Below are 18,653 nucleotides of genomic sequence, written 5' to 3' on the forward strand. Positions count from 1 at the left end.
AAAGCTTTACTAAAATCCAAGTAAATGACATCAACCAAATTTCCACAATCCAGCAAACCTGTTACTTGCTCAAAAAATGAAACCAGGTTGGTCTGGCAAGACCTGTTGGAGACAAATCCATGCTGACTTCCTTGGATCACAAAATTGTCCTCCAGATGTTTGCAGATTGCTCCCTTTAATATCTGCTCCATTATCTTCCCCACAACAGAGGTCAGACTCACTGGTCTGTAGTTTCCCGGGTCATCCTTCCTCCCTTTTTTGAAGATCGGAATAACGTTTGCTCTCTTCCAGTCCTCCAGGACATCTCCAGTCCTTAAAGAGATCCCGAAGATGATGGACAAAGGCTGTGCAAGTTCTCTGGAAAGTTCTTTGAGCATTCTTGGGTGCATTTCATCCAGCCCAGGGGATTTGAAGTCATCCAGCGCTGCTAAATGCCTCTCGACAACCTCTCTATCCATGTTAACCTGCCACCCAGACACTATCCTTTGGCTACTGCCTAAACCCTTTGACCTGTGGAAAAAAACAGATGTTGCTTCTATTCTTGATGTTGGCTTGGTCAGTCAAGTCTTTTCAAACAAAAGCATATTGGGGGTTAATTGACAGTCCGTTATAAGGATGCTGTTGAAGATGCCATTGCTGTGCTGCCACTACATGGTTATGCTAGGACAGAGGTGGCCAAACTGTGGTCCACTCAAGAGACTACAATTACCTGATTCAAATCCCCAGACTGCCCAAAAGTTTGCAGGGTGACCTTTTGTCAATCACACACACTCTGCCTAACCTGCCTCACAGAGTGTTTTGGGGAATAAAATGGAGAACCAAGAAACACATATATGACACCCCAAGCAAAGGGCAGGGTAACATTGTGCTAGAGATGGAAAAGGAAAAAAATGCTCCCAAATTATTCAAGATGGGGAAACCCAGGCACATTGCAAGAAGTCCCCAAAAGTCCAATTTAGTTGTGGGAATGAGCAACACAATATCAATGAATTTCATAAGAAAATGTAAAGAGATGCATTATAAATAAACTAGAGGCAAAGCCCTGAATCTGGCCCTCCTCCCCCTCACTCCCCACTCAGTCTTGAGATCCAGTGTGGTGATGTGGTTAAAGAGTAGCAGTCTAATCTCAAGACCTGATTTTGATTCCTGACTCCTCCTCCATACGCAGCCAGCTGGGTTGCCAACCTCCAGGTGGCGGCCTAGAAACCTTCAGGAAGATGAAAGAAAGAGACATAAAGGGGAAGGGAAAGGATAAGGGAAGGAAGGCATCAGTTTTAGAGAAAACATCTACTTTGGAGGGGCATTGGCCCGGGAAGGCCACAACAGTGTCTACACAGGTCACCACTGCCCCCACCTTCCCACGCTACACCACATCTTCCAAAGTCTGGCCCAGGAAGGCCACAGGGGAGGGGGGTAGGCTGCCACCTTCCTTCTCCTCACACATTTCTGAAAGGCTGAGTAAGGCAGAAAAGGCCCCAGGTGGGCTGCCTCCTTCCTCCACATCTCCCAAAGGCCAGGCTCGGTGGAGAACACCATGGGGAGGAACCTCTTTCAAACCTGCCCCCACATCTAAGAAGAAGAAGAAGAAGAAGAGTTGGTTCTTATATGCCGCTTTTCCCTACCCGAAGGAGGCTCAAAGCGGCTTACAGTCGCCTTCCATTTCCTCTCCCCACAACAGACACCCTGTGGGGTGGGTGAGGCTGAGAGAGCCCTGATATCACTGCCCGGTCAGAACAGTTTTATCAGTGCCGTGGCGAGCCCAAGGTCACCCAGCTGGTTGCATGTGGGGAGCGCAGAATCGAACCCGACATGCCAGATTAGAAGTCTGCACTCCTAACCACTACACCAAACTGGCTAAAGGCTAGGCTGCTTAGGGGAGGTTGTGGGGTGGGGGATGTCTCCATCCTGTCCCCTCCCCCACAGGCCAGGTAGGGAAGGCTTTTGGGGGGATTGGCTGCCTCCTTTCCACACACACCCCATCTCCCAAAGCCCAGGCCAGGCAGGGAAGGTCACGGGGACTGCCTCCTTCCCACCCACCACCCACATCTCCCAAAGGACAGGCTGGACAGGTAAGGCTGTGGGGGCTGCCTCCTTCCCATTCCCCCGCATCTCTCAAATGCCAGAATGGGTGCAGATGGCTGCTGAGGAGTGGGACGGTGGTAGAAGGCAAAGAGCATTCAGATGGTCAGCTACAGGGACATGGGGAGAGCTTAGCCCAGCCAGATGTTTAACAGGCAGAGAGCTGTGACCAGCAGGGGAGAATGGAGCTGCAGACAAACCAGGATTTTTATTCCAAAGTTGTTGCAGGAGCTCTTCATTCCTTGGCCCAGATGCCAACTGCACATCCCTGCCTTGTCAACCTACCTGGCTCACCTGAGCTAATTAAGCAATGCCAGCTATGTGATGGAAGAACACTCCAGTCTAAAAGGTACCATACCATGTTATCAAGACAGTTGCTGACTGCAGAAGATCATGAGTCATCAAAAAGTAAGGACTGAGAGGTTGCTGACGTCCTATGCTTTCTCCATAATGGCGACACACCTTTAGGGAGGGCCAATCAAGTAGGGAGTGCACATAACTTGATTATGTTTAGTAATTAGTGATGATTATTTAGAACTAATCACACCTAGGAAAGTGCAGTTTTTCAAACTGGCATTTTTTAGTTCAGGTCTATTGGACCTCCCCCCCCCCCCAAAAAAAAAATTGGTATTTCTGGAAAGTCCCAAATTCCAATACTGGTTTGATATTCAGATCCAGGACTTTTTAGAAATCCATTTTTTTTCAGGTCCAATAGACCCATAAGAAAAAAAAAATTTCTAAGTCACCCTGATCCTTGGGCTGGCTTGGATTCTCCTGGAAAGACTCTAGCCTGAGGATCACAATGTTCCCCTCCCCCACAAGTTAAAACCTGAGCAGTTTGATTATTTGAGCAAGATTTAATTAAGGCAATTAAGTTGAATGGAAATGGAGCCAAGGTCACGCCAAATCTTCCTTCCATTGACGGCTTCTTCAGATCTTCTGGGAACACGAAAGTGAAATGTTGCAGGAGGCTCGTCAGCACCAAGAAGACCTCCATCTTGGCTAGCTGTCATCAGAAGTCACCACACCTTCGTAAGAAAACAGGTAAGAAAACAGGTCCCCCTACATTTTCAGAATAAGAGGCTGTATAGAAGCAATTACAATGGACCTGGACAGATTTTCCACTCAGTTTCACCCAATGTTCGTCCATATTACAACCCGCTCCCCACAAGGCCTTTCCACATGCAGGTTTTCTTGACTGCCTTATTGAGTGGTCAGAGAGGACTTCATTTTACTGCAGCAGAAAAGACAACTGGAACCTACTCTCAGTATTTGAAGGAGTATGGTCTACCATCTCTACCTTCAAGGTAGAGATCTACCTTCAAGGCCATATGTGGTCAGGGCCCAGTGTACCTGAGAGACCGCCTCCCTGCCTACACCCCCAAAAGAGCCCTGCACTCCACAGCTACCAACCAGCTAAGTGTCCCTGGCCCTAAAGAAGTTCACCTGGTCTCGACCAGGGCCAGAGAATTCTCTGTTCTGGCCCCCACCTGGTGGAAGAGCACTCCAGTCTAAAAGGTACCATACCCTGTTATCAAGACAGTTGCTGACTGCAGAAGACCATGAGTCATCACAAAGTAAGAACTGAGAGGCTGCTGACATCCTATGCTTTCTCCATAATGGCGACACACCTTTAGGGAGGGCCAATCAGGTAGGGAGTGCACATAACTTGATTATGCTTAGTAATTAGTGATGATTATTTAGATCTAATCACAACTAGGAAAGTGCAGTTTTTCAAACTGCCATTTTTTAGTTCAGGTCTATTGGACCTCCCCACCCCAAATTGGTATTTCTGGAAAATCCCGAATTCCAATACTGGTTTGATATTCAGATCCAGGACTTTTTGGAAATCCATTTTTTTCCAGGTCCAATAGACATCATAAGAATTTTTTTTCAAGGCACCCTGATCCTGGGGCTGGCTTGGATTCTCCTGGGAAGACTCTAGCCTCAGGATCACCATGCTCCCCTCCCCCACAAGTTAAAACATGAGCAGTTTGATTATTTCAGCAAGATTTAATTCTTCAAGCAGTATTTCCTTAAGAATATATTTATATCACCCTAAATTTATGCTGCAAACAGCAATACTTGCAAACAACTGATAAGATCGTAAGAGCCCTGCTGGATCAGACCAATAGTCCAGCTAGCCCAGCATCCTGTCTTACACAGAGACCAACCAGTTCCTCTGGATGGCCAAAAACAGGGCCTCCGCTAATGTTGCCTCCTGACTCTGGGATGAAAGGATCAGTGAATCTGAACACGAAGGTTCCCTTCAGTCACAATGAAGGTTCCCTTCAGTCGTAATAGCCACTGTTAGACTTTTCTCCATGAGTCTAACCCCCCTTGTGCTCATCATCATTTCTGCAGCAAATTCCACATTTTAATCACTCTCTGTGTAAAGTAGTACTTCCATTTTTTTCATCCTGAAGCTACTGTCTTCAAGTTCTAGCTTTTGGGAGAAGGAGAAAATTTTCTCTTTGTCGACTCTCTCCACCCCATGGATAATTCTATAAATCCCTATCATGTCTCCTCTTAGTCATCTCTTTCCTAAACTGAAAAGTCCCAGACTCGTCAGCTTTTCCTTGTGCGGAAGGTGCTCCAGCTTCTGAATCATCTTGGTTTCCCTCCCCTTTATTTATTTATTTATTTATTTATTTTATTTATTTATTTATTTATTTATCATACTTTTATACCGCCCTCCCCGGAGACTTGTTTCAGTTCTGCAATGCCCTTTTGGAGATTTGACCAGAACTGTACACGGTATTCCAAACGAGGCTGCACCATAGAGCTATACAGGGACGTGACAATACAGGCCGCTTAATTCTCAATCTTCTTCCTAATAATCCTTAACATTGCCCTTTTCACTGCTGCAGCACACTGGGCTGATACTTTCATTGAGTTATCTACTACAACCCCAAGATCTTTTACTCTCTCAGTCTCAGCAAGTGCAGACCCTGGCAAAGAACATCCAGGAGATGTTAGCCAAATTTTGTCAAAGTTTGTATAACTCTGAGAGGATAGGAAGCAACTTGGAAGAACTGGAGTAACTGAAAGATATTCCTATAAAGAAATTTACCGATCACTATAGACGTTTAAACCAAAAATTATCAATTCAAGAAGTAAATGATGCAGAAGTAACTGTAACATTGATGAAAATTTTGGTTTAATTTTGGGAATTTTGGTTTTTCTGCCTTTCCTGGGGTCTGGAGGTTTGAGGTAAAGCCTCCAAAATTTCAGGGTAGCTCCTCACTGACTCGCTTCCGAATTTCAAAAGGATTGGTCCACGGGGTTGGCTTCCAGGGGCTCCCGAGGTGAGTGCCCAAATGCCTCCATTCTGTACACACAGGCTGCAAGCTTGCCAACAAAATCCATGACCCCAATGGAAAATAAACTAGCTGCAGTTTATCCATGGTTTATCAATGCAGTACATGCTACGGACCCCGCACTTCCAAGGACACCATACAGTGCCTTCCCCCATGGATAAGGGCTGTAGCTTCTCACCTCTCCCCCTTTTCCCTCTTTAAGGGCAATCAGAGTGGCACCACTTTCCACTGTGGGGAAGTGGCACCACTTTCCACTGTCACCAGTCTAGCTGCTCCTGCTGCAATTGTACTGTGCTTGGGTCCCACAAACCCTGAAGCAGGCTCTGGAGCCACGGGCCCTGTAAACACTTGTTTCCTAGAGCAGTGGTCCCCAACCTTTATTAGGCTGGGGACCGGCAGGGCATTGGGCCGCGCCCACAGGGACCGCGCAGGCCACGCCCACGCTTCCGGCCGCGCCCGCGAGCCGCGCCCGGCCGCGCCCGCGGGCCGCACCCGCGGATCGGGCCGCGCCCGGCCGCACCCGCGGATCGGGCCGCGCCCGGCCGCGCCCGCGGGCCGCACCCGTGGATCGGGCCGCACCCGCGGGCCGCGCGGGCGCGGCCCGGCCCTGGTTCCTTCTCCCCGCCCTCCCGCAGTAAGTAGCTTCCCGGGCTGCAAGCTTGCGGCCTGGGAAGTTTTTTACTGCGGGGGGGAGGGGCGGGGAAGGGGAGCCGCGGCCCGGCGCCATGGCCTTCGCGGCCCGGCGCCGGGCCGCGGCCCGCAGGTTGGGGACCACTGTCCTAGAGTACCTATACAGAACCTCAAATATTTTCAGGGTAGTTGCTGTAGGTCAGTTGCCTCAGTCCAGAAAAGATCTGCAGTGAATTTATAATGCAGGCAAGGCCAAGAGTCACTACTCCAAAGTATCAACTTTTGAAGTAATCCCAAAACACAAATTTCAGGTGCGTGAAGATATATGCAATATGAGCAGTGAGCTCTTCCTTCAGTGGAGCTTATGTTTCAAACTCCTCTCCCAAACTGAGCTTTAAAAAACTTCTGGTTCTGTGTGATTGCACCAGAAATCTGGACAGTTCTGACTGGCTGGAACCACTGCTGTCAATAACCCAGTTGTTCCAGCATTTTAAAATGACTTCTGATTCAAGGGGGCAGGGAACAAAGACCCACAAATAGAGATTTAATTGAATAAACGTACATGCTACATTTCAAACTAAACAAAGGTATGGTGGGAGGGACATGACTGAGGACTGAGTCAGTGTCCTGTACCTCAGTTCTTTTCACAGTGAAGGTGGGTAAAACCTGGATAATGAAAAACTACAGTGAGTCCTCTTTTTAAAGGAGGGCTGCAGGCACCCGACATGCGTCCCTTGAAAAGGATGTTCATGACGCTTACATTGAAAAAAGATATCCAGATACACCGCTACTTTGTATTTTATTTCATTTTAAATCCATTGTTGAATTATATCTTACAATTCAATATAAAAAGCTAATTACCAGAGAGATTTTTCTGCACCATTATTTAAAATGCATCATTCTGCAACAGATATGATTAGAAAACTTCCATTCCCATCCCTCCAATCATAAAAAAGGTTCACAATGATTAGTCAACAGTCCCCAGGCCAAGGGAAAAGTGCTTGATGAGGTTGGGGCAGCCTGTGGGCTACAAGTTCCCCCATCACTGCTCAGGGTTGGAGGTTTTGCTAGTGAAGTACATGGAAAATATTGCCCTGGAATTTCCTACAAGTAGCACAAACTTCATGCAGCATTCTCCTGCAGTTTGCCTTCATCTCTTTAAGGCAATTAAGTTGAATGGAAATGGAGCCAAGGTCAGGCCAAATCTTCCTTCCATTGACGGCTTCTTCAAATCTTCTGGGAACACGAGAGTGAAATGTTGCAGGAGGCTCGTCAGCACCAAGAAGACCTCCATCTTGGCTAGCTGTTCTCCCATGCACACACGTTTTCCTTTGAAAAAAATGCCATTGAGAAGAGTGATCAGCATGTGGCAGTTCATGTATATAAGAGCTCCCACAGATCTTATCACAAGCTACCTTATAAACCCATTAAGGCCACCCCACAGTTACTTATTACAGAGCCCTATATGTACAACAGAAGTGGAGTAAATAATACACTTCCTAAGCTCTAAGAATACAGGTCCTTAAATCAGTTTAGAAATATTTCGTTTTTAAAAATCTTTCCCTGAGGTTTCCATTATTCAGAAAACTTGTACCTAGGCAGTCTGGAGGACAAAATGCCAGAAAAACAAACCCCAAACCATTTAATGGTTGACAATTTGCAACACTAAGGGCTGGTGTGATGGGTTGACCTCATGCACAGGACTGATGTTGTATGAGACATTACTAGGGTGAGTTCTATAAAATGTCCTCCTTTCTGCCAATTCCCTTCTCTCATGACAGCCCACAGATGCAGCCTCCAAATTCTGTCCCTAGAAAAGGGGTCAGTGGAACATCAGGAACAGCACAGGTGGTGGCAAGAGATACAATCCAAAAGACACTTTCCTGGAAGGAAACCCCACTTTGACCTCACTTCTGTGTAGAGCTACTTAGGGATGTTCCTAGTCTGCATGTCAGTAGAGTGATGGAAGAGTCATCAGAAGTCACCACACCTTTGTAAGAAAACAGGTCCCCCTACATTTTCAGAATAAGAGGCTGTATAGAAGCAATTACAATGGACCTGGACAGATTTTCCACTCAGTTTCACCCAATGTTCTTTCATATTACAACCGCCTCCCCACAAGGCCTTTCCACATGCAGGTTTTCTTTTTTTTTTAAATAAGATTTTTATTTTTGTTTTCCAAGATTAAAGATAATAAAATACAGGCAATCTACATTGTTAATACAGAAAAAGAAAGGTTATGTTCTTCATTTGATACATTTAGTCCCCCGTTTCAATCCCCTTTTGTAATATTTAAAGATAATACAATGCAAATAATCTACATTATTGATACAGAAAGAAAAAGATTATGTTCTTCGTTTGATACACTTGATACCCCGTTTCAATCCCCTTTTAACTTATTTTCTTGGGTAGATCAGATAAGAGCCCCATTGTTCTTGAAAGGCCTCTTCTCTTCATTTAAACTATAAGACTCCACATGGCTACTTTTACCCAAAGCTTATAAACTTTTTCACCTTTCCACCACATTTAAAAAGAGAAGTTTCAACATTTGTTTGCATAGTTTTTAACACTTTTAACAATCATAAACAATTTGTACTTAACGTGGTCTCAGAGCCATCCTCATTTCCACTAGGGAAAAGAAAACAAAAGAATAAAAGCCTACTTAGGTGTACGGAAAAAGAAATATATATATATATATATGTATAGATTGTTAAGGTTGTAAGCTATATAAGTGTACATTATTAAATACAAAAATGATAAAATAGAGTCTTCATTAGTTTGTAAAATAAGGTCTTCGTTAGTTACATTTACACCTCCTCAGTTAGGTGCCTCCTGCTAGTTATGCTTTAAGTTTAAGCTGAGAGTCACTACAGAGATATGTTAATTCAAATTCAGCTTGCCTATATGGCTACTGAAGAAAGCAGGAGGAGGCTTAAGGGGGTCTCATATCGAGGCCTGCCGGATCTTGTTGTTCCCACTGACCCATGTTCGAGTGGAGTTGTAGTCTTTCTCTCGGAGTATACATCGGTGAATCTTGAAACAGTTGTACCTCCTGGGCTCCAATATCGGTACAGTTTTTTTTCCAAGAAGCTCCTTTCAGTCGATTACTTTCACAGCAGATCCATATATCTTTTGATTGGTTCTTGTATACTGTATGTCTTCTTGGGTAGGGAGTCCTTATCTAGGCTGCAAAGCTCCGGCATCCCCTTTTCCATCTCCATAGTTTCCAATTTCTCTTCTACTGGTAATTTTCCACCTTGTTTAGAGCTATCATCAGCCACTGTTATTGATTCATCATTCCTGTTGGAAACTTCTTCCTTGCCGCCCTTGAACTCCTTGAGCATATCTTCACCTTGTTTAGAGCTATCATCAGCCACTGTTATTAATTCATCATTCCTGTTGGAGACTTCTTCCTTGCCGCCCTTGAACTCCTTGAGCATATCTTCACCTTGTTTAGAGCTATCATCAGCCACTGTTATTGATTCATCATTCCTGTTAGAGACTTCTTCCTTACCACCCTTGAACTCCTTGAGCATATCTTTAAGCAAGCCATCTATATGTGCTTTCAGGTCTTCCATCTGTAGTTCCAGTAGATAAGCAAATCTCTTTAGCATGGACATTTTGCAGGCAATTTTGCATATAACCAGTAGAGGTCCTACGGAGTCCAAACGAAGAGCAACAGTCTGTTTATTAAAGTAATGTCTCACCAGCTGTCGTCCGTCGCTTTAATGACCTGTTGAAGCTTTTCCAAGCCAGTTCTTGTTCTGGCAAGCAGCTCTCGCGAGATTCTTGTATCTATTTTTTCAATCTCCGATTTATAAACAGTGGCGAGGGGATGTTCTGGCTACCTTAACTCCTTTCTTTACCTTCTCTCACTTATCTTCCTGTCTCTCTAGCTTGCTTAAGTTAAAGAAAGCAGCTTTCCATGCCGAGAGTTTGTTCCAGGAGAGAAGGTGCCGGGGGAAACCCCACTCACTGTTTGTAGGCTCGATCTGATGTCTGCCAGTTGTTTTCACTCCGGAGTTGTGATGAGTCAAAAGTCTTGCAAGGAGGAATCCAATTAGCTTTGAAGATTAGAGTAAGAGCTGTGTAGATTGCAGAGTTGTAAGGAAAGATGAAAGTTTTAAAATGGCGAACGGCACTTACTGGACCCTGTGCACACTGAGCTTGAATTCCAGGGAATGTTAATTTCCCTGCGGAACAGAGAGGCCCTAGAGATTCACAAGGAATTCCTGAGTTGATGGTGGGTGGGTTTGCGTACCCAAAACCCGATTCTGTCAATCACAGCAGCGATTGACCCTCAGTGGAACAGGAGCTCGAAGTATTTGAGCTATCTAAGTGCCATAGCTCCGCCCATCTCCCACATGCAGGTTTTATTGACTGCCTTATTGAGTGGTCAGAGAGGACCATTTTACTTCAGCAGAAAAGACAACTGGAACCTACTCTCAGTATTTGAAGGAGCATGGTCTACCATCTCTACCTTCAAGGTAGAGATCTACCTTCAAGGCCATTCGCGGTCAGGGCCCAGTGTACCTAAGAGACCGCCTCCCTGCCTACGCCCCCAAAAGAGCCCTGCGCTCCACAGCTACCAACCAGCTATGGGTCCCTGGCCCTAAAGAAGTTTGCCTGGTCTCGACCAGGGCAAGAGCATTCTCTGTTCTGGCCCCCACCTGGTGGAAAGAGCTCCCGGGGGAGATCAGGGCACTGACGGAGCTTAAACATTTCCGCAGGGCCTGCAAGGAGGAGCTCTTCCGCCAGGTTGAGACCAGACATAACCAACGGCAACCAAAGAGCCCCCGCTCCCCCACCCCCGCCCCCCCTCAGAACACCACCTATATACCCTGGACCTGTTTGTATTGTTGCACTGTTGTTTGTTTATTGGTTACACTACTATACTGTTATATATTTACAATTATCTGATATTATGGCACGTTTATCTGGGGGAAAACGGTAATGACTGGGGAAGGCAATGGCAAACCACCCCGTATTGAGTCTGCCATGAAAACGCTAGAGGGCGCCACCCCAAGGGTCAGACATGACCCAGTGCTTGCACAGGGGATACCGTTACCTTTACCTTTATCAAATGTTTTATAGACTGTTCCATGTATTGTTCTTATGTTATTATGTAAACCGCCCTGAGCCACCAGGGAAGGCGGTATATAAATAAATAAACAAACAAACAAAAAAATATTTTGTACAAAATATCAAAAGGTTACAGCATGCCATTAGGTGGAGAATTAGAATGTGTTACTCATCGGAACCATAGAAAAAAAGTTGCTTCAGGATTCTCCAGGAAAACTTAATGCAAATAATTTTAAAATTATACTCCATGAAGACCATGTTTGTCTACATATTTTCCTAATAACAAACAACAGGAATCAGAAGGATTTTAAAAGTATTTCACAGACAATGTTGAGATAGAGCCTATCTTCATTTACTGCTTCTATTAACCCGGTTGCATTACCGGTTCCAAAAGGGATGAATGTTTCTGTTTTAAGAAGCCGGCCATTTTCATCCAGAAATCTTTCGGGGTAGAAATCATCCGGGTTCTTCCATATCCTGGGATCTCTGTGCACCGACCACAAGTTACAGAAGACTACGGTTCCTTTGGGAATAGTGTAGCCCTGGAGCACTTTAAAAACAAAAGGATCACATGTTTAACAAAAGGCATCACTCAAATGGATCATCTTTTCCAGTACAGTTTAGTACTTTAGTAGGGGAAGTCATTCAGGATGGTTAGGTCACACATCTCCTTGCTCAGGTAGGACTATTCAAATTCAAGTGAATTGGGTGGCCTTATCTGGGTGACTAAGGGCTGGCCCTCCAGTTTTTGGATAGCTGTACACTCAGGTAGAAGGCTTGTGGCTAGCTCCTTCGCTACTGATGGAAGATATTTCTACGGGAACAGCAGGACGCTTGGGTTCTGCTGCTCTGAAAGTAAGGAAGAAGGAAGAATCTGAGCCCTGGTCTGCGGCCTCCAGACCACGGAAGGGGAAACAGGCAGATAGCATTGACTGGGCCGAGGCTTCCTGGCTGAGGAAGAAGTCTGCGGTGCCCTGCCAAGTGAGCTCCCCAAGGCTTCAGGGATCGACTTCTCCCCCGCCTTGTCGCAGTTTGGGAAGGCCAGTGTCCATGTCCACCATTGTGTGTTGTTTGAAACTTTGTATACACAGAGCCAACAAGGCCCATAGGCTATACCCACCTTCAGGAGTAATAGCGCACCCCACCAGAGCCGCTGCTGCTTCAGCAGCTTCAGCAGCTTTTACCACAAGAACACCAGTGGAAGAGATCTGTAAGGCAGCGACCTGGTCATCCTTTTCCACTTTTGTCAGCCACTATAAGATGGATCAGGTTGTCTCGAAGGAGGCAGCCTTCGGGAGACGAGTGCTCCAACAAGGGCACGAATGAAGGATGGTGTCCCGGATTCTTTTACCCACCCTGTGGAGCATAGCTGGGGCATAGCTAACCATCCTGTATGACTTCCCCCACTGAAGTAGGATGAAACACTGGTCTTACCTGAAGGTTTCTTCTCTTAGGTGGGGCAAAGACATTCATTTCCCACCCATGGGACACATACACACACAAACACCACAAAGAGGAGCATGATGAAATCAAGGACAACATACAAGCAGAGTTTAGATCCAGGGGATCTACCAGGAAATGGGGCTCAGACGGTCAAGGTCAACAGGACGACTAATTTTTTTCATAGAGGAGCTTGTTAAAAAAATGGAGGGCTGAGGTGTGGCTTAAGATGGCGTTCTGAAAGGATTGCAGTGCAATCTCTGAAGCCTGACAGGGGTTAATTGTGGAAGCAATTGGCAGAAAAGAGGAGGGGTACGCAAACCCCACCTCACCTTTCTACCCAGGAAGTTCTAGGGAATTCTTGGGGCTGTCTCCAATCCTTTAGGGAGTATATCTCCCTGGATTACAGGCTGTCAGCGTTTCGGGTCAAGAGGACGTCTGCCATATTCTGGACTTTTCTTTCTTTCTTTCCTTTCTTTCTTTCTTTCTTTCTTTCTTTCTTTCTTTCTTTCTTTCTTTCTTTCTTTCTTTCTTTCTTTCTTTCTTTCTTTCTTTCTTTCTTTCTTTCTTTCTTTCTTTCTTTCTTTCTTTCTTTCTTTCTTTCTTTCTTTCTTTCTTTCTTTCTTTCTTTCTTTCTTTCTTTCTTCCTTCAATAATTTACTTTGACCCTCTACTACGATTTACTGCAAATGAATGCTGTGAACTGAGGGGAGGACATCTGCCAAATTCCAAGATATCAAGACATCAATCAACGCACAGAGACGCAAGTATTTCCCCGTTTCTCTTTTTTTTCCCCTTTTTGGCTCTGCCTGAAGCCACCTCGATATGAGGCAGGCTAATTATCTTCCCTAAGCAGAAGAAGGACTTAAATCAACTCAAACTAATTAGTAATAGCTTTTACTGCATTTGTTTTGGTTTTCGGAGATAAGAGATAAGAGCCGTGGGTGGGAGGATCTCCTGAGAATTCTGTTCCAGTACGAGACACTGCTTTACTGACTTCAATACGTCACATGCCAGTGCCAGTGCCAGGAATGTCGGAGATCAAAACAGACTGTTGCTTTCGTTAGGACTATGTAGGACCTCTACTGGCTATTTGCAAAATTGCCTGAGATTAGCTGACTTGCAAGCCTAAAACATGTCTATGCTAAAAAGAATGGCTCATCTAATAGAGAAACAAACCCAAGATCTGAAAGCATTTACAGAAGGCTTGCTTAAAAATATTTTCAAGGAGATCCAAGACGGCAAGGAAGAAGTTTCTAACAGGAATGATGGATCAATAACAGTGGCTGATGATAGCTCTAAACAAGGTGGAAAACTACCAGCAGAAGAGAAATTTGAAACTATGGAGATGGAAAAGGGGATGTCGGAGCCTTGCAGCCTAGATAAGGACACCCTTCCTAAAAAGACATACAGCCACACCAAAGCAACAGTACACAAGAACCAATCAAAAGATATATGGATCTGCTGTGAAAGTAATCGATTTCTTGGAAAAAAAACTGTACTGATATTGGAGCCCAGGAGGTACAACTGCTTCACGATTCACCGATGCATACTCCGAGGGAAAGACTACAACTGCACTTTCTAAGCCAAAGGCCAACTGGACAGAACACAAGTCAACGGGAACAACAAGATGCAGCAAGCCTCGATATGAGACCCCCTTAAGAAGACTGGGGAATGGAAAGGAGAAGCAGTGGTTGAAATTCTTTCTCTCCTTTTTCTTTTCTTCTGTCGCCACACAGGCAATATAATCAGTTAAGAAATTAATGTGGGGTCTAAGATCTTCTAAGTAAGCTGAATCTGTATTATTAAATCTATCTTCGCAGTGCTTCCTAGCCCAAAATTAAAGCTTAACTAAAAGGAGACACCTAATGGAATGGGTTTAAGAATAACAGATGAAGACTATATTTTACTGCTCATTGTAAGTCTATACTATCATGTAAGTGTGGGGTCTTAGATTTCCTATGTTAGCTGAATTTGTATTATAAAACATATCTCCGCAGTGACTCCCAGTCTAAACTTAAAGCATAACTAAAAGGAGGCACCTAATTGAGGAGGTGTAAATGTAACCAACGAAGACTTTATTTTACTATTTTTTGTATTAATAACTTATACTCATATAACAACTTATATATGTTTCTTCTGTACAACTAAGTAGGCCTCTTTTCTTAAATGTGGTGGAAATGTGGATGGCTCTAAGATTGTGTCAAGTACAAATTGTTTATAGGTGCTATGGGACACCAAAAATGACCGTTAAAATTGTTAAAAAATATGAGCCTAGGAGGTACAACTGCCTCAAGATTCACCGATGTATATTCTGAGGGAAAGAGTACAACTGCACTTTCTACGCCAAAGGCCATCTGGACAGAACACAAGTCTACGGGAATCTTCGCAGTGACTCCCAGTCTAAACTTAAAGCATAACTAAAATGAGACATCTAATCGAGGAGGTGTAACTAACGAAGACTCTATTTTACTATTTTTTGTATTAACAACTCACACTTATATAACTTATACTCATATAACAATCTATATATTTTTCTTCTGTACAACTAAGTAGGCTTTTCCCCCCTAAATGTGGTGGAAATGTGGATGGCTCTAAGATTGTGTTAAGTATAAATTGTTTCATAGGTGTTATGGGACACCAAAAATGACTGTTAAAATTGTTAAAAACTAGACAAACAAATGCTGAAAAGATGGCAACAAAGTAGGCTTCTCCTTCTAAATGTGGTGGAAACGTGAAGAAGTTTATAAGCTTTGGGCAAAAGTTCATACTATTGTGTAGCTATGTGGGGTCTTATATTTTTAAATGAAGAGAAGAGGCCTTTCAAGAACAATGGGGCCCTTATCTGATTTACCTAAGAAAATAAGTTAAAAGGGGATTGAAATGGGGAATTAAGTGTATTAAATGAAGAGCACAATCTATTTTCTTCTGTATCAATAATGTTGATTACTTGTATTGTACTATCTTTAATCTTGGAAAATAAAACAAAAACTTTGAATAAAAAAAAATGGAGGGCCAGCCTTTGGTCACCCAGATAAGGGCACCCAATTCATTTGGTTTTGAATAGCTCTACCTGAATGAGCAGAAGCGTGACCGAACCATCCTGGATTACTTAACCCCAATGAAGAGAAACCATCAGGTAAGACCAATGTTTCATTTTGTACACCATGTATGCATTATGCACTGTCCCAAGACAACTTTGCCATGAGGGGTGGTATACAAACTCCAAAATTAATTAATGAACCCCTCTCTCTGTCAAAACTGTCACAGAACTGTCATGTCTTTCCTTGTCTGAACCGTCAATCTAATTCACAGTTGAGACACTTTTGAACCTCTCTCCTGCAGGGAGTACTACACTTCTACATGATTTTATTACTGGCTCGTCAGTTGTCTGAAAGTATGCCCGAATCACCATCAATTTGAGGGATACCAACATGATGTTGAAATGTGACTTAGCAAGATTGCAAGATTTTAGGTTATTGTGTAGCCTGTAGTGAAATCTTGCCTTCTATAGCACCTCCCCCAAATCCCCACAAATCTTCCAGGCTGGAATTGGCAACCCTTCCTGAAGCAGACTATCTGTCTTCCAAGTTTGCTTCAGATCAGATCAACAGAAACAAAGGAGGCACAGGACATGCCTATTTAGCCTTGGCTTTCTTTGAGGGCCATTCCGCACCGGGATCCATGTTGCAAATTGTTTGCGGAACGAAAAATTGCCATTTTAAATAGTGGAATTCGTCGTTATGCATACCTGCCTTTGTAGTGGAATCCAGTTGCGTTTCTATCGTTTCCCACAGGGTTCCGGTCTTGGCAAAAATCGCTAGCCACGAAGCGCTATTCCTGAGCTGTGTCCCGCCCCTGGCCGTCAAGCAGCCAATGGGCGGCCGTTATCATGCTCCCAAACAGCCCCTTTCCCTTTAAGGAAGGTTTAAAAAAAACACACACACACACACGTTGCAATGAATATGCGTTGATTTGTTGCAACGGAGAGACTCATCCAGCTAGCAGGAAGTGTTTGAGCTGCCATTTCATCATTGCCACGCTCCCCCCGAGTGAAAAAAAAAATCCCCCCCCGCCCCCACGGGCGTGATTTTCGGCCGAATACAGTGTGAAAAATAAAGTGAAAATAAACCAGCAAACGGGCCTCTGTGTTGCTTGTGCTTGGTGACTTTAAACAGAGGGACTGCAGCTGGGGAAGCCTCACTGGGTAAACGAAGGCTTGCCGGTGCGTTGATCTCCGCTTGCTCAGAGAAAAAAAAATGGCGATCGCTTCACCGGAAGATCAGAGGAGAGAGCCAGGGGGAGGAAAACCGCAACAATGGTAATGCACAGAACTTTCCCGCTAGTGTTGCAGATTGGTTGCAGGAGTGTAGCGCTTTCCGGAGGGTGAATCCACTTTTTGGGATTTCCCTGAAAGCGCTACAACGAAGCGCTTTTTGCGGATCGGTTTCAGGAGTGTTGCAGATTGTCAACGACGTTGTGCATAATGGCAAAACTGTAGCGATTTCAATTAGTAACTATTGTGCTATTTTGGACGAATGCGGAACGGCCCACAGTCTCTGAAACCCACAAAAACCCCTCTCAGTGGCACAAGCAGCAGACCTCCATAAGACCTACCAGTAGTTTCTGATGCCATCCGAGGAACAGAAAGAGGGACAACCACCGCCATTCTCTGAACTTCCATGATGGCGGCTTCCGTGAAGGGCATCTCTGCCTTGTCAGCAAGGGAAGGATCTCTAGCCCGGCCAATGACAGATTCAATTTCTTCTTGGACTTTTGCTGTTGAAAAGAAAGATGGTGGGGGAGAAAATTGGGCCAGCCCCTGGAAGAACCCTGTCCTCCCACACAGTCCAGCCCACCAGTTTGGATCCTACTCACAAGACCTGCTCTGAGGGACCCAATGGCATACGTGGGGGGTGGGGGGTGACCAAGGTTGGGGCTTTTTCAATGGAGGAGCCCTGCCTGTGAAAAGCTTTTACCCTTAAGGTTTCCCTTGCACTTTTCCTAAGATGTTTTAGATACCTGGCCAAACAGTTCCAAGTTTTTTACCCAAACTTCTAATTAAAAAGTTTGCTGTTTTAACTTTAAAAACAACATTAAGGCCCAATCATAGTTTCACAATGATCATATTCTTCAGGGGAGCTGATCTCTATAGCCTGGAGATTTGTTGGATTTATGGGAGATCTCCAACGACCACCTGGAAGTTAGCACTCGTATGGAAAAGCTTTCCACAAGCTATTTTTATTCCTGGGGAAATCTACAGGTATCAACATATTCCCCTCCTTTGGTAGCTCACAGTAATTTCTTCTGATGTGAAAATTGTAGATGACAAAATATTAGAGTTTCCCTTTTTCACTGCACTCTCATCTTTTCCCTCTTAATAAAACAGTAAGGGGTGTTGGGGTGGGCTCAGTCCGTGATGGGGAGGGGCAACTATTGGTCCCATGGCCCTGGACTGACAAGTGGAGGGGCCAATCCGAAGGCACGAAGCAATCTGGAGAAATAGCTGCCAGTCAGCTCCTGATGACCAAAGGGAGAGGCAGTCAGTAGGGCTGCCAAGGGGGGTGAGGCTTGGACAGGCTGTGCCAGACCTTTTTGCCCCAAGGCTGTCCTAACTGTCATGTCCAAATGTAAATGGCCTCAGAACCCTGACAGAGCTGGCCGGAGGCTGCAGAGTACTCCCCTCCCCCCCCTTCAGGCCTGCTGCGAAGGAGCCTCTGACAGGCCCTGACTGAGGGGAGGGAGGCGTTTCCAAGAGCAACGCAGAGGAACTGAGGGCATTCATTGGGGGGGGGGGCTTTCCCCTTCTGACAAACAGTTGCCTGACAGGGAGACCACAGAAAAGCCCCTTCTCACTTAAAATACTGCTCTGGCTGGGGGTTAGACACAGCCAAGCCATGTGTCTTTTTTCTTTGCAACTCTCTGCAGATTTGAGGCCACTGCACAGCGTTATTCTGCAGAGGAAACTGGGTTTTTTATCTCCTGTTTCATCTGCACAACAACCCTGTGCAGTAGGCCTCAAGTCTTTCAATTCAACAACAACCTGTGTGGGAGGCTTTAAATGTTTCTTCTCTACCACAACCCTGTCCAAAGTAGCCCTTT

At 44.9% G+C, this 18,653-nt stretch overlaps 1 protein-coding gene across 1 annotated transcript in view; it reads right to left on the reverse strand.

The window, feature by feature from the left end:
- Window positions 1-6,811: 6,811 nt before the first annotated feature.
- LOC143819243 (cytochrome P450 2U1-like) overlaps window positions 6,812-18,653 on the reverse strand; it is a 36,148-nt gene continuing 24,306 nt past the window's right edge. The window contains exons 3-5 of the mRNA XM_077300653.1: window positions 17,169-17,330; window positions 11,494-11,661; window positions 6,812-7,358 (exon numbers count right to left, since the gene is read on the reverse strand). Coding sequence (XP_077156768.1) covers window positions 7,180-7,358; window positions 11,494-11,661; window positions 17,169-17,330 — 509 coding nt within the window. The 3' untranslated portion in view covers window positions 6,812-7,179. The remainder of the gene's footprint in view (window positions 7,359-11,493; window positions 11,662-17,168; window positions 17,331-18,653) is intronic.

The sequence above is a fragment of the Paroedura picta genome, chromosome 10 (assembly GCF_049243985.1).
Source record: "Paroedura picta isolate Pp20150507F chromosome 10, Ppicta_v3.0, whole genome shotgun sequence".
Taxonomy (NCBI): Eukaryota; Metazoa; Chordata; class Lepidosauria; order Squamata; family Gekkonidae; genus Paroedura; species Paroedura picta.